Below are 16,473 nucleotides of genomic sequence, written 5' to 3' on the forward strand. Positions count from 1 at the left end.
CCATATTTAGCTGTGGTAGAGACAATTTTCTTTTACACTGACATATCCGATAACTATACAACTAACTTCATGCTGCTAAATAAATTGATCTGTAACAGACATGCATATTTTGCTATCACGTCCTTATATTAGCTACAGCAGTAAATCCTTTGTATGTATTAACAAATTTTATAGCTATAGTAGCTAATGCAATTTCAGCTAATCAGAATTAGCTGTAGCCAGCAACATTTTTTTTTCCATGTTCTACAGAGTGTTTATCACAATTAAACGGTTCCAAAGAAAAGCCGACATTTATCTAGATGAAGCAAGCGTATTCGCCATACTCGGTGTAATATCAATTATTAATTGCGCCTTAAGAAGTACACTTTAATTGAAGGTAAACTTTACGATTGTACGATTGAACGGGGAGGTAAGAAAAAGAAAAATACTATCGCGCGCGTTGTCTTTATTCAACGTTTGATACGATGTGTGCAGAAACCGCGTCTCTTTGCCTTCCAGATAGGGATTCCAATTATTAACGACTATAATTACGCACAGCTTTCTCTGATAACATCTTTAGAGTCTCGTCTTCACATCGAGATTCGTTCATACCAGAGTATGAGAAATGAAAATAGCAAATTTACGACAAAGCTTGAGCATCTTTGCTTAATGCATTCGATCATTTCGATTCCGATTTTATTAAATCACAAAATAACATTTTTTGCTATAAAATTTCTAAATTTAATATATACATGTATTTTTATTTTTTTTTGTATTTTTTTTATCCACTAAATTGTATCGTATATATGCATAATTGTGATATAGTAGTATATCTTACTCTGTCGATATTTTTTAAAGAATCAATTGTTAATAATTTCCTTAAAAGATAAGGAGCGTATCTATTACAGCAAACATTTCGGAACATCTGCGGGATGAAGTTGACTTTATTCCGACCTCAGATAGTCGTCCTTTAGCGTTTATCTAGCCGCTTAGTCACCTCGCGGGGTTGCCATAAGCGTTTTCCAATGCCTAGCTGCTGGCTAAACGACAGTTCCATCCGTTCACTGCTTTAACCAACTAGTTAAATACTTATTTTTCGCAAAATAGCTCATTGTAGCGGTAAAATACGCTTATTAGTGCGGAATTTCACATTGAATTTCAAATATGATAGGAGTGCACCTGTGGATTGAATATACGAGTAACCATTTTTGAAAATGCGGCTGCGACTAATATGCAACAGAGCTAAATTTCCGATTATGTTGGAAGTCATAAATTCTATGAACTGTCATAAATAATAGCATAAAAGCACGGTTAATTTAAATTTTAATGCTTTTAACAGTTTGACTGCCAGCTGACTTCGGTATTGAACTTAATAAATCTACACTGAAAGAGAAATGTTTGGTACGCATAACCATTTGTTTTGTTGTTATGTGACTAATAAAAGCATTTTTACTTTTTCATTTAAAAATTGTATTGTTCTAATCAAAGGCTGTTTTAACCAAATTTGTTGTCTTAATCAAAATTTGATCGAAATAATCAAATTTTAATTAGACAACACAATTTTTAAATGAAAAAGTAACAAAGTTTTTATTAGTCATATAAATAAAATAAATGGATTATACGTACCAAAACATTTCTCTAATTGTAGTGTATTATTTTAACACTTTATTGTTTTTTAATATTTTAATAATTTATATTTCTTTAATGTCTTAAATACTTAATAAAATCATTCTTAATCGGATAAATAAAATCGTTACTTAAATGAATAACGAGATTGTAAGTTTTCTATATTGTCACCTAAATATGTATAATACAACAGTCATAGTGTTAATGTTTGTCGTGGCTTGATGAAAAAGCAATAGCTATTAATATAAATAAAAAATGTGAAAAGAAAATTGAGAAGTTTCAATATTTTTAATTTTTATTAATATTTATATATTTAGAAGAAGAGGCGCGGATGTAGTAGTGAAAAATAAAATTTGATCGATTAAAAAAAAAGAGATACTGGAGTTAAAAAAATTTATTAATGCCAGATTTTACTTCTTGTCGAAGAACATGTAGTCAACGTATTTAATCAATTTCTTACAAAAGATGTTCGCTTTGTCATCGTTCGAGAAATAGAGTAGCGATTTTGTCGAATTCTTTTAAAGTATAGAAACAAATGATAGACGCCGGTGCCAAGTTCGCAATATATTGGCGAGTCGATCTCTTCCCATCGGAATTTAAGAATTTGGCAAGTGTACCTCTGCCAACGTAACTCCGCCTCACGTCAGTAAACGATGCAGACTCGGCGATCCAATGAATAATGAATGTAACAGTACATTGCCGCGTCTTTGACCAAACTATCGGTCGCTCGGCCCATTAATCTTTTATGATAATCTATCCACCGTGTAGTCATTTCCGAAATCATACTCCGTGCGTGCGGGCGTAAATCCTTGGAGCGAACGGTCGTCGGAAACGGCCTCGACCACGCGAGAAACCGGCACGGAGTCGAGTCTCCTTCAGAACGGAGTTCAAATTATGCATGCTTTTCTGCTCCGGCGAGCGAGTGATATTCCCTTAACGATCCGTCGGTTTACTCTCCCCCAAAGAGAAAGGGCAGAAGTGAGGTAGAGATTGAGAGAGAATAGACGGAAAGAAGGCCATAATATTTCGGCTTGCCAAATAGAATGTAACACTGATGTGGATATTACGTGTTCACTATCACGGCGATCATCGAGAGAAATTATAGTTTTTTTTCCCCCGTCGTGGAAAATAACCGTGAGTTCCACATTTTCTGGAAAATTAGTCTTCGCAGAGGAATCCTCCGTTCCGGAAACACAAATTTATTACGACGCGAAATTAGAGCGAGTGAACGCAGGCTTATTCTGACTAGGTAACGCAAACAATCGGAGGAATTTCCTGCGGATACAGACCGATCATTATTAACGCCAAGCTTTAGGTAGATCTGAGAATATTTCGATATCCTCGAGATAAGCCCGTATTTCCCATTGCACTTTCCGCCGTCCTGCTATTATAATGGATCGGCTTAAACGGAATTTTGCTTTATACAAGCAGAATGAGATTATTAAATCCTACTCGCTCGTTTCATTATTGCCGTGCTCGATCTCGTGACCGCACGGGTGAACATTTCAAGCGACATTTCCAGATTCGAATCCCTGCTGAGGTGATATTTTTCGCAATAAATTATTTACAGTGGTTTGAAGATGCTTATTAGCATCAGTAATATTAAATTGCTTGTCAATTTTATTTGTGATATTACGTACTTCAGCTTCAGTCTAAAATTATGTTTTAAGACGAACAAATAATTGACACGCAGTTTGTTTGAACTGCATTGTAAAAATTCACACAATCTATTATTAGACACTAACCCGTATTCGTAATCGGACCTTATATTTAATTCATCCTCTGAATGAGTTTTATGAATAATTTTATTAGCTACAGTGGGTGGACTTAAGGAAGTTTTAAATGTAAGGCGTATCTCAGTCTTGACCTGTTTCACTCATCTTATACACTCAAAAAAGTGATCTTGCAGTTATAACGAAAATTATCTAAGTACGAAAAATTAGCTAAAATAGATAAATTTCTAGCAAGTACTGCGATATTGGATATGTATTGCATCTATATAGATGACAGAGATAGAATTTAGATTCGTGCTATAAATTCTTTGCGTATGATACATAATTTTCTATCAGATACAAAAAACAGCGATAATTCTAGCTGGAGCAGCAAAATATTTTTTTGTGTGTATTCACTATTTCTCGGTCCGTTTTCGTTTAATATTGAACATTTTGACTTTTGAACGAATACAATATGGAAACTGAGAATAATGCTGTCCTAGAACATGTCGAGCGATATCGTATCACTATTAAATTTATATAGTGTTAAATTTAAATCGCCACTGCTCCTACTCAATTATATCGTTATTTATATTAAAACAATGGTTATATTTGACACTATACATCGAATTCAACTACCGTTTTAGTATAAAGTAACGATATATTTAGTAGGAGCAATGGCGATTTAAATTAAATGAAGTTAAATTTGACACTATAGATTTAACAGAGATTAGAACACATGCTTACTTGTTCCTTCGTAAAAGCCGTGCGCTTTCGAAGCGAAGAAAGTTTCGAAGAGGCCAAAGTAATGATCTCCTACTAGGCGCCATCGTCGACGATTTATGTTGTCTGCGAAGCAGCTTTTTCACCGGCGCTGATTCTCTCGCGATACGAATCTCCAATCCTTCGTTCGGAAATGTTCCATGACGATGGAGTTTGCCGAGGTTTGATGCCTTTCCTATGTAAAAGAATCGCCTTGATCAGAACGTCAAGAAAATATCGTCGCTATAAAATTTGCGAAACCTTCGCTGACGATTTCTCACGTAAACTGAAACGGTAGTCGTCACTCACGACGCAACGAGAAAAGCAACTTTCCAGCTACTTTGCGAAACCGCGCGGTACATTCCACGTGGCAGTTTCGAGTTTATTATGGCCGACTGTCGCGAGTGTCTCGTCGTACCTAGTGGCGAGTTCCTCGGATTTAGCTGTAAACGCGGGGTTAAGTCCAGAGAAATCACCAGAGGCCGTGGATGTAATTACGGAGAGTCGAGCGAGAGGAGCAAAGGAGGGCGACGCGAGAAGGGAAGGCTCTGAAGAACTGCTCGGGCAAAGCATGAGGCTATTACCCCTAATCACGAGGAAAACGCGATTCCTCTCTGGAACTGCAGCCTCGCAGCGGGATATACTTCTCGCCGGGGAAATGCTGCCAAGTTATTCCGAAAGTCCGGCTGTTTTGTCGCATACTACTCAATAGACCCGTGTTTAAATCGCAGAAATAATAGGGCTCGACTGACACGCGAAATCCATCATGAAACTGCATCTCTCTTACCTTGTGTTAAATACTCACGTTAAAATGGTAAAATTTTGTTAAGGGAGAGAAGGGGCAATACTTTTTCTTTTAAATTAATTAAACTTTTCTACGTCTTATAATATTACTTTAGAATTTTATTTATGAATCCTTTGATGAATTGATTAAAGACTGAGAAAAGAAGTCGTCTTCTTAATTAATTGAAAATGAAAGATTTTTTCCAGATTGGTAAAACCTTCATCTTCGTTTCTTAATTTCAAATGCATTTTACTTTGATAGATTTAAACTAAACTAAGGAGTAACGCTATACAAATATTTGATGTTGAAAATTAAGAATAAAATTGAGATAAATAATTTTTTCTTGATATTTTTGCTGTAAAAAGAAATGTATCAAAGAGTTAACTGTCCGTTAGGCACGACTAATTAGCAACAAAATGGCATTGAAAGGATATATTTTGTTTTATTTTTTTTTCTATGGCTGTGCTAACTATAAATTTAAATCGGCACAGTCCTTATTTTTATGAAATCGGCAAGAACAATAGAATCGCAAATGAAGCAAAAAAACTAGCAACAAAAAAGCATTAAATTTATGTTTATGATTTAGTTGATTGTGCAATAGCTTTGCCAGCTTTTAATATATAGGCATAAAGAATTAACAGATCCGGTTGTGTAATATCTTGTATAAAACTGTATAATAATTGATTTCAAAATGCAAATGATTTTTTTGCTAATAGAAAATACTATGCAAAACTAATCAAAAGTTTGATACTTGTGACATGCAATCGAAAAACATTGTGCAATGAAAAATGATACACTGACGAGAAAATCCGATACCAAGTTGTCATCAATGAACATTCATCATACTTGTGATAGATCGCACATAAAAAAGAAAGAAGACATATTTAGTACGCAATTTAGTGGGATAATGATCTTTACTTAGAATTCGCATGTTTGCTGTGCTGACTCGTATTCTCGGAATTTTGCCAACCCTTCCGTGCGGTTTACATAGATCGCATACCGATATTAAACCGTCCTAGTAGCCCGGAGCGCGAGCACTCTGAGTGAAATGATAAAATTGCGAGTGCTTGAAGGGAGTGCGAAGCAAGGAAACTCGTGACGCACCTTCGAGATACGACGACACTCGGATGGATTTAACGCGATCGGCCAAGCGTTTAAATCTACCACGTTATAAGGGCCCGTGTTCATCTTGTACAGGGTGCTCCAGAAATGAGACACTTAATATATTTCTCCGCCTTGAAGATACGAGAAGATGACTATGATGAAATTTATATAGCCTCGGAGGAACAAACACGACATGGCAGAATTCCGGATGCTGATGCGCTTTCATTAAACAGGACACGCATGATTTTCATGTAATTAACTTTGTAATAAAAGGAAAATTACACTCTTGGAAAACACATTATCTTTGCACCATTTTTCGAAGCAAAGAAGGTTCTTGTTTTGAAGGTTACTATTGGATTGGAAGAAAAGTAAAATCGTATTTTTAATTTGAAATTATATATAAAATATATTCGTTAAAAAAATGAATGAAATTTAAATTTTAAAAAGGATTTTAAAATTTATAATCTTTGCTTTCGAAAAGTCATTATATTTTTCTAGTTTCTGTGAATTCGATAAATTTTATATGAGATTTTACATATACAAATTAACTACAAGCTGAACAAAATGGGAAATTTTTCTCTCATTTTATGAATCTCTTAAGTGCCAAAAAATAAAAATTTGTAAAAATTTTCTAACGTAAAAGCTGAAAGTTTTCCTCATAAAATCGTTTTTAAAAAATGTTCTTAAGATTTTTTATTATTGAATTATCGCAGGAAAAAGGAGCATTTTTACTTTGCTCACAACTCCATAAAAATTATCATATTGCGATTTTTAAAAAACAGATTTTTAAGACTGAAACTTTATTGTAAGTATAATAATATATATAATAGTATAATATAATATAGTATGTAACTTTGAACTAAAAGTACGAGAGAGAGAGAGAGAGATATTACGCTTTCCTTCTAACTCAATACATATAAGATACAATGATTAAATCGAGTAGATGGTCTCTCGTGAACAAATTGAAAACAGACAATACAGATTAAAAATACCCTAGATGTGCTCTGTTTAATGAATTCGAATCGTTCTGTATAGAGATGTGACAACGTGGATAAGCGTGCGGCCGACGCGAATACGTACGAGGGAAATCCGGAGCTGTTTCGCATCATGTCGCAGATGAGAGTGGCCCGATATTCGGGCCGACGTCCGGTGTATAAAACGGAATTTCGTACTCCTAATTTAGTGCAGGTGTTACCCCGGAGGATCTGACGCGCATAGTCCTCTCCCGCGAGAGATGTCCCGAGGGACATTGGATTTACGTCGCGGTCTCTCAGCAGCCTTCCTCCGTTCTCTCTCTTTCCCTCTCTCCCAGGCGGAAATTGCTTCGTGAGAGGACCGATTATTGCACCGAAGAACGACGGCGGGGACGACCCCGAGACGGAGAATTTCGTAACCGGTCTGCTCTCTCATCAGTCTACCCGGCGGCTCTTCCGCCGGATGGATGGACAGATCGCCCAACCGGCTTCGTAATAGAACGCTCATCTCGATGAGTCACATGCTTCGTTACTGATTTGCACGAAGGTCTGTCTCTAGGAAAGACAAATCTATCTATGCATAGAATTCGACGTAGAACAGGGAACGTTCTATTCCTGAAACCAGGACATGTAAAACTTATAGGCGATACAAGGTAAAGAAAGATAATCGAGAATGCAGTGTGTTACTATCGGACGCAACCGCTTTGACGAAGATACAAATTAAATCTTGTAGCTGAAATGGGGTGCTCAAAAATAACCGCATGACTTATTCACCAAGTTTAATTATAAATTCATTTGATCTCAGTGACTTGACGATAGTTTATTATAGAAAGACGTCTCTCTTGACGCTTATAAATTTAAAATAATTTTTAAAAATAAGAGCTATTAAAAATGCCATATCCTCTTTATTAATGAAGTGATTTTGATGTTTCCGCAGCATCTAAATTTGAAATCGTAAAAATTATGCGGTTTTCAATTTTCGTTTGCGCGATTCTCACGACGTTGCGAAGACCAAAATCTCGGATTTGCGATGTCGTCTCGGATGCGGGAACACTTGGTTTTACGACCCGAAACTCCGCTTCCTCTTGCTCTTCCGGTCAGCACAGCCGACTGCCCAGATTGTACGTGCGATATTCGCGCATGAAAGTCCAGGATTTTCGCAGGACGAGGAGAAACGTGCGCGATAAGACAACGACTGTAGTAAACGAGAAAAAGGGGTAGCGGCTGTGTACGAAAAATCGTACCGGTGGAGATATAGTCTAGGAAACTATCGCATTACGTGGAGGAATACTCCCTGAACTTCTTCCTAATGCACCCTTTTTTCACTTTTTTTTATTTTTCGACTAATAATCGATGGCGCGAATCGAGGGAAAGTGTATTTCTGCACATGTTTTACGTGTTTTCCTGAATAATCAAACTGAGAATTTAATTAATGCGCATACGCGCGTATCTTCACTATAGTTGCGGAATTCGAATGGATATTTATCGCGACACGTGAAAAGAGAAAATGAGAACACAATTTGTATATTAATAAATGCCTCGATGAGGAAAAGAGAGAGATTGAAATTTGCGTAGTAAAGCCGATCACATGCTTTCATTATGAGAGATAGTAATAAATCGAGTCAACGATATGTTGATGCTGTGATTTGATTTGTTGATAGCCCAGTATCTGCGTTAATTTAACCATGAATTAATCAGAATTCGCATTAACTCGTTTATTCGCTGAAATTACTGTTGCTGGCTTTTCAATATTCGGATATTGCTAAATTTCGATAACATAGGATCTCTCCCTTTCTCTCTTATAACGATGTTTATAATATTTTGCAATTAATAAAATTTTAATATTTATGAGATTATTATCTTTGTTTATTTTTCTTTATATTATCGAAATCTGATTATCATAAAGATATATAATTTTTAATGCAACAGTTTTACATAATTCATCAGACAATCTTTTTCGCTTTTATACTTTTTTTTTGGTATTTTATTAATCTTTTTCAAGCTTAATCCAGTATATGTTAATATAACAAGTGTATACTATTCCATAATAATATTTACATATCGCTCATCTGTTACAACAATGAACTAAAAAATTGTTATTTTATTTTTAGTAACTTACAAAAAAGGACGAGAACATAAAGAAAGAAAAAAAAATATGAGAACATTCTTTTATTTCTCTACAATCAATTATTCTATCAAAGTGATATCGATTATCAATATCTAAATTGCATTTCAAAATATTTTAATGATTCAAAACATGTAAATTTATTTCCTGGAAAACTTCATTATTCCGCATTGTGTCGTTGTTATAACAAATTAGCGATATATTTATTTTAAATCACATTGTATATATATGTGTATATATATATATATATATATATCTCTCTTTGAACGTTTGCTTCACAATTTTAACATAACGTGTGTACTCGATGATGTATTTAATTGTTCTATTGCTGTAATTGGTGATTTCATGCTTCTAGGTGACAGTGAGAGACAACGGCAGGCCGCCTTTGTCATCGACTACAAGAGTCGTCATCACGGTAGCGGACATTAATGATCATGGCCCTGAATTCGAGCAAAAATTCTACACGGTCCAGATTCCGGCGTCGCCGGCGAACGACAAGCCGCTCTTTCAGGTACAGATTTTTTCGAATTTTTTCGCGCGTTACGCGGTCTTCCCGATGGGCTTCCCATTCATTCGTGTTTCTTGTAAATACATTTCCACGCCAACGAATAAACCGGGGCACAATATATAAAAGTGATTGCGCGAACAGCGACCCAAATCTTTCCCGAACGATCCCTGCTTTCTCCGTTGTCGTTCTCCATGTAAAAAGTGCCAACCTTTATGTCCCGCTGTATATAAGTACATACCGCGCGTTACTTGTAAAATTGTTTTAATCCGCAACGCGAAAGATGAATCGTCTCGCAACACAAGCGTGTAAAATTCTATTCATGTCTCACGTTGGATCGTCGTGACGACTTGGCCCGGAATTTTGCGAGAATTCCACTAACGCACAATTTGCAAGAGTGTCACGCGCTGTGACTATAAAAATAAAACAAAAACAACCTGATATATTACACCAACATGGAGCAGACGCTTGCGACTTCTTCTCCTCCTCCCTCGCTTCTCGTTATCGTTTTCCCATCAGAGCCTCCTCTTCTCGATGTGATCAAAGTAACCCCTCACCGAGTATCGTGGCATAGAAAGGGTAGATTTAGCTCATGAGCCCTAGCACGAGGATCCCTGGCACAGCCACCATCCCCACTTCTCTTTCCTATCTCTCCCTCTCCCTCTTTTCCTCTCTCCCTCTCCCCCCCCCCTCTCTCTCTCTCTCTCTCTCTCGTCACCTTTGTTACTACGAAGGTGGAACCTCCATGTGAACGTCGCACGTTCGCTGCAAACACGAGCATCGACTGGAGGTCGGCCGACGCAAATTAAATTACGAGGCGTACGCCTGAACTGTGCAGAATTGAAGATGAAAGAATTTACAATCTTGATCCTAAAGGAGAGCTTCAATAATTAGATTTAGAGCTTCAATACTTAGATACAGCGTACTTACAATTATTAGGCAACGGTGGATCCAGAAATTCGTCAAGGAGAAAGCCATTGGCGCGTCACAAGCGACATTCTTTTTTAAAGTCAAATATGAAAAGATATAAAATATTGAATTCCTATTTAAATCATTACATTGGAAAAATATTATTTAAATGATATAATTCATACGTTTTATTTCAAATTAAACAAAATAATAGAATATGTTTTTTATATCTAGGAGTTTCTTAAATTAAAAAATACTTTTGGAATATCAAAATTGTGATTAAGCATTTCAAGAATATTAAAAATATGTATAACATAATTACTATAAATATTTTTAAAAAAGGAGATTCTAAGGAATGTGGGTCCCATAGCCTTCATGATCCCCCCCCGTAGATCCATTTCTATCAATATAACATTTTAATCGATGGTTTAACTTACTTGTTATCTTTTTATAGTTCTTCCAAGAATCAGAAAAAGATAAAGAGTAAATTAAACCAATTAAAGTTAATCTACAAATCTACATTGATGGAAATGGACACTAATTGTCGTAGAAAGATAATTAAAAATGCAAAGTTTGTCGTGTCTTAACTGGTACAGAGAGTGCGTGTAAAACATGCTAATTTTTATTACAGTCGGTCGGTCCTCATGCACACGCACACACAGAGATAACATAAATATCAACGTTATATGTTCACAGCTATATACCATACATGTCCGTAATGTGTTTAATCCGCGTTGTGTCGCGACGAAACGGAAAAACATGGGGAAAAATGCTTTTTATTGCGCACGGGTGTCTGAAAAATACAAAGAATGAATTTTTTGAAACAAAAGCATTAACTTTGCATTAGGAAACCTTACCTACCAATCTCGTTAGTAAAAAAAGTTATAAATCAAAACTCGTCTCCACGCGCACGAAATACATATTAAATAATTTTGCGATCATTGTATGTGACACAGAAAATGCAATATCATGTCGATGTGAAGTGAAAACGCGTGTGAAAGTAATTATGCAAAAATATCAGACCTTTCTATCTAAAAGAATGTAGAGCACCGCAAAGTTTTCGCGCGGCTTTATTACGTCGGAACTTGAATGGGCTTCAAGTTTTTCTCGGGCGATGCGAAATCGGCGACGTCGTCGCGGGTAAGAAGAAGGATAACGAGGATAAACGATCGACGCGCAGACACGTATAACCATCGGGAAGGGGAGAGGAAAAAAGATTCGAATCGCTCGCTCGATAGAAACAGTCCTGAGGCTAAAAGCTGTCCTCTCTGGTTCTTCGACAGAAATCGAGGAACCGCTCGCGGGAGTTCGACCTTTCGATCGATACGTTACTAGAGAACGGGACTTGGGAGACATTTAGCCCCGACACCTTGTCAGGAGATCGTATCTTCAGGGTAAGGACACCTTGGCACGTAAAATAAACGCCTGGCGCGCGGCGCGCGAGCATACAATAGCTCTTATAGTTTCTAGATTATATTTCGTTATACAGGACTGGCCGGATTATTTCATTTTTACGCGGGCTATTTGCGTTGATTCACGAGCGCTTTTATGCCAATTGTACGTTCACACGCAAAAAACAGTTTTGCTGAAGTATCTCAAAGCTTAGGTAGATACAAATCTGAAAATAATTTTATTGGGTCATCAAAATAATGATGTCAAATACTCAAGCTGATTGTTAGAATGTCAAAGCTTTTTGCAGCATTGCTTATCATACTCGAGAGATCCTCAAGTGTCTAAACACTCGAGACAAATATGGCAGCAATGAGTTTTTATTACTGAGTATATAGATTTCTATAAGTTTTATATCGTCTACAATGCCGTCATATTTTTGTCTCATGCAAACTACTGAATGTCCGAACTCTCAGAGAGTTGAAGGTTTCTACTTACACTCTAAATTTCCTACAGTGAAATCTCACTCCAAGAAAGTGAAAATGCAACCACCCTTGAAAAAAAGTGAAAATATTTCACTTCTTGAAAAAAGAGTGACGATCCTCACTCTATTTAGAGTGAATTTTCATTTCAAAAAAGTGAAATCTCATTCCAAAAAAGTAAGATTTCACTCTAAAAAGAGTGAGATCGTCACTTTTTTTTCAAGAAGTGAAACATTTTCACTTTTTTTCAAGGGTGGCTGCATTTTCACTCTCTTGAAGTGAGATTTCACTGCAAGAAATTTAGAGTGTAAGACTTCTACGTAATTATTTTGAATTTTCCAACAAAATTGTTTTCAGATTTGTATCTAACTGACTTTTTAGATACTTCAGCAAATTCGTTCTTTCCGTGCATATTTATGTTTTACATATATTTTTTTCTCTCATGCTATTGCTCTGTGCCCGTCGATAGGACGGATCACTTGCGTGTACACGCACTTAATCGATCGCACCTCGATTGGTCGTGCGTAATCGAATTACTTCCGGAAGCTGATTGTAGTCAATAAAGTCGGCAATTATAAAGCTGGACATGTATACAACTCTTTATATGGTAATCAAGCTTTCACGCGCGACCATTCGAGGGTTAATTGAATGTCTTATCCTATCTTGCGCACAGTCTTTATGTACTATATGTATATACATATAACATACTTGGCATTCTTGGCTGCACCCCTTTTCACCCCCGCGCGTCTTGTCTATCTCTCCGTTCCTGCTCTTCGCATCCTTCTCTCTTTATCTGATAATTCATGTCTCTCTTGTGCTCGTCTATGTGTATTACGCTCCTGAATGTTGCCTTATCGTATACAATGCGAAACTACCGCCTGAGAATGTTCCGTTATCTTATCGCTACTAATGATTGCACATCAGGATCTTACGATTAGCAAGGATCGCACTTACGAAATTTTTCGCTGGATTCCCGATTTGGTACAGATCATTTGCGTCTTATCGTTATTCCAAATTTTTCGTCCAAGTCGAAAGGATATACGTACCTATTTCTAAGGATCCGTATGCACATCGCGCAATGTCTGCGTGAAATACGCAGTCGCGCGTTCCACGAGCGAACGCGCGACTGAAGGGAAATAGGGTGGAACGAATTATCGTGGATTGTGATCTGCGTATCATTTCGAGTGCCGAGAAGTTTGAAAATGATTGCGAATAACGCAGGCACAGTGCATGTGCGAGGATGCATATGTAGAATACCAAGAACCAGCCAGCAGCGCTCAAGAGAGACGTCAAGGCGCGGACTCAACGCCTTTCGCGCAGCTTGAGTCGGACAAGTAATTAGTCAAATTTATCGCGCCTTGATTTCCCGTTTTTCCGCGCTGAAGAAGATGCCGGAAGGAGAAACGCAATCGCCTTACTGGTGCAGCAAGAAATGAGCCGGCGGGGTGTACACGGAGAAAAATGTTTACTCGTGGAAAGAACGAGAGATACAACGGAGAAGCAACCGGAAGCTAATAGCATAGACAACTATATTTTTTCCGCGTACACGCTGTGGACTCGTCTGTTTTCACCGAGGATAACACGCGAATGTACTCGCGGAAGCGTGCATGCACCACAACAGTTTCCGCTCGACTACCATCCTCTCGGATCTGCGGCACTCCGCGATCGCGATCGTTAGCGCACGCTTAAGGCACACCACAGTAAACTGGAGGAGCCTGCTGCATTTTGCTATCACGACGGTCTTAGCTCTTTCTCGATGTACCGCATGCGGATTATGCCACACTTGCGCTTCGATCGAAGGCTCATTATTTTCCGCGACGCAGTAAGGAACGTAATTGCGCAAGCTGCTTCTATCTCTATGTCTCGCGAGCCTGAATATGCATTTTGCATTTAGAGGAGTGTATAGAAAGAAGTGTCTTCTAAGCAATTTTAAATGGAAATTAGACCGCTAAGAATAAATAAGAGAAAAAATTCTACTTTCGATTGAAGTGGATCTTATTGGTACCTAATAATACTTGTATGTAGATTTGGAAATACATGTATGTATCTATTTGTAAATCTATATATGAATATTATTAAGTACCACATAGATTCGTTTCGACCAAAAATATAATTCCTTCTCTTATTTGAAGTGTCTTATAGTTAAAAGAAAGTAAAATTTTTTTAAAGAGATACTTATGCGCTGATACGAGCCTTTACGTTTTTTTTTATAGAAATGTTTATGTTAAGTGACGTTAATTATTATTTACATAATTTTTGGGGTACGTTAATTCTTATTCGCAGCATTCTTTCGATTATAGATTGTACGAAGCATATTAACGTTTTTTTTCGTGCTGAACTTTTCATCGCAGTAGATGGGTTTATCGTAACGTGATGGCAGCAAAATAATTCTGAAAATTTGCGTTTAGGTTCTTGCATACGATCAAGATATTGGTGACAACGGGAGAATCCAATATAGCATCAAAGGCGGTCGGGGAAAGGGCAAATTTAAAATTCATCCCACCACGGGGATGGTGTACTCTCAGCGTGGATTCGAGGCTGGTCAAGAATATGAAATGATGGTAATCGGACTGTTTTCGTTAATTAAAAACACTTTAGTGGTATAAATAACTGTTTGTATGGTGTATAAATAACTGTTTTATTCATTAGAGACAGGGAATGTGATCTATCTCTGTGTAATTAAAAACAGAAAGCAAAATTTCAGAGTTTAATTTCTCTCTCTCTCATATAAGTTATTATACACAACGTAAAATAATTGTCTACTGATACTCACATAAAATCCAAATTTTGCAGATTGTTATAACCGCGACATATTCCTGTCGTGAAAAAGAGTCTTTAAGCATAAAGATTAAATAGTAGATAAAATTTGATACATATAATTGAAGGTATTTTTTCTACAAAAAACCAAATAAATCCATTTTTTTTTAATATCTGGGTTGTGACACCAAACCGTTCTCTATCAGTAGCGTCACATCGTGAACAATTTTCTGGCAAGATTCAAGCGGAAAATATAAGAGTTCAACATTTCATTTTACAAGAATGAAACTAGTCGTCCATAGTTTTTCCGATAAAAACAAAACAAGTTCTTTTGTAAACAAGAAGCAAAGTAGTCTAACAAGCGCTGATAGTATTATTAATGTTATAAAAAAGATAAATGTAAAACATTATAGGATAAATAGGCGATAAATATAAAACTTTCGCAAGAATCGAACAAGTCCAGAGAATTTTTCTTTTTCTTTTTTATGAGTCCTCAATACTTATATGTTTGGAGAAAAATTATCATATTTGCACAAAGAACGATTTGAAGATAAAAAGTTTTTGTTTTTTAAATATTTAGACTTGTTTATGTGTGATTATTTTAGTTTTTGAAAAAAAACTAAAATAAATTGTTTATTATTAAGTAAATTGTTTATTATTAAGTAAAGCAGTATTAAATTATGTAATAATTAGAGCGTAAAGAAAAAATGTTGAGGCAAGAAGAAATTGCAGTAAAATTGCATCATATTACATCACGTTGGATTTTAGATTCTGACTTTATAATGTATCATACTCGTATTCATACTTGGTATTTCTACAATGTAAACTCGATTTGAATGGGAATTTCTACGTCCTGTATATTCTGCAGATACGAGCAACCGATCACGGCGAGCCTCAGCGTAGTCATCAGACCCGAGTTTCTGTTCAAGTTGTAGAGGCGCCGAAGGAATCGGAGAACCCTCCGGTATTCAAAACAAACAATCAAAGCGTAGAAGTCACGGAGAGCGACGAGGCGGGCTTTTTAGTCGCCCTCGTTCAAGCTAACGACAAAGACGGTGATTCTCTGTGGTACGATATTTTAGGTAAGAACAAATACACATTATTCGCGCGATTATTTTAACATAATTACTCGCATGACATGTTTCCTACATTCCTAACATTATATCAGTTTCATTATTTTCTTTATAATTAAATAAAGATTGATAATATTCCGTACATCCTTTAGATAAAGATGCAGAAAATTTTTTTAATTGTTGCAACAATTTGTGCTAAATATAATAATGTATATAAAAAGTATTCATACATTTGGCGAATTTAGAAGGCCAGGGTGTCCTGAACATCTCACGCAAGTAATAAAATTAAAAC

At 36.4% G+C, this 16,473-nt stretch overlaps 1 protein-coding gene across 1 annotated transcript in view; it reads left to right on the forward strand.

Moving 5' to 3' along the window:
* LOC108761849 (fat-like cadherin-related tumor suppressor homolog) overlaps positions 1-16,473 on the forward strand; it is a gene marked incomplete at its 5' end in the record, with an annotated part of 60,704 nt that overhangs the window by 27,327 nt on the left and 16,904 nt on the right. Inside the window, 3 exons of the mRNA XM_018508608.1 lie at positions 9,422-9,577; positions 14,760-14,912; positions 15,977-16,190. Of these exons, the coding sequence (XP_018364110.1) occupies positions 9,422-9,577; positions 14,760-14,912; positions 15,977-16,190 (523 nt within the window). The remainder of the gene's footprint in view (positions 1-9,421; positions 9,578-14,759; positions 14,913-15,976; positions 16,191-16,473) is intronic.

The sequence above is a fragment of the Trachymyrmex cornetzi genome, unplaced genomic scaffold (assembly GCF_001594075.2).
Source record: "Trachymyrmex cornetzi isolate Tcor2-1 unplaced genomic scaffold, Tcor1.1 scaffold270, whole genome shotgun sequence".
In the NCBI taxonomy this organism is placed as follows: Eukaryota; Metazoa; Arthropoda; class Insecta; order Hymenoptera; family Formicidae; genus Trachymyrmex; species Trachymyrmex cornetzi.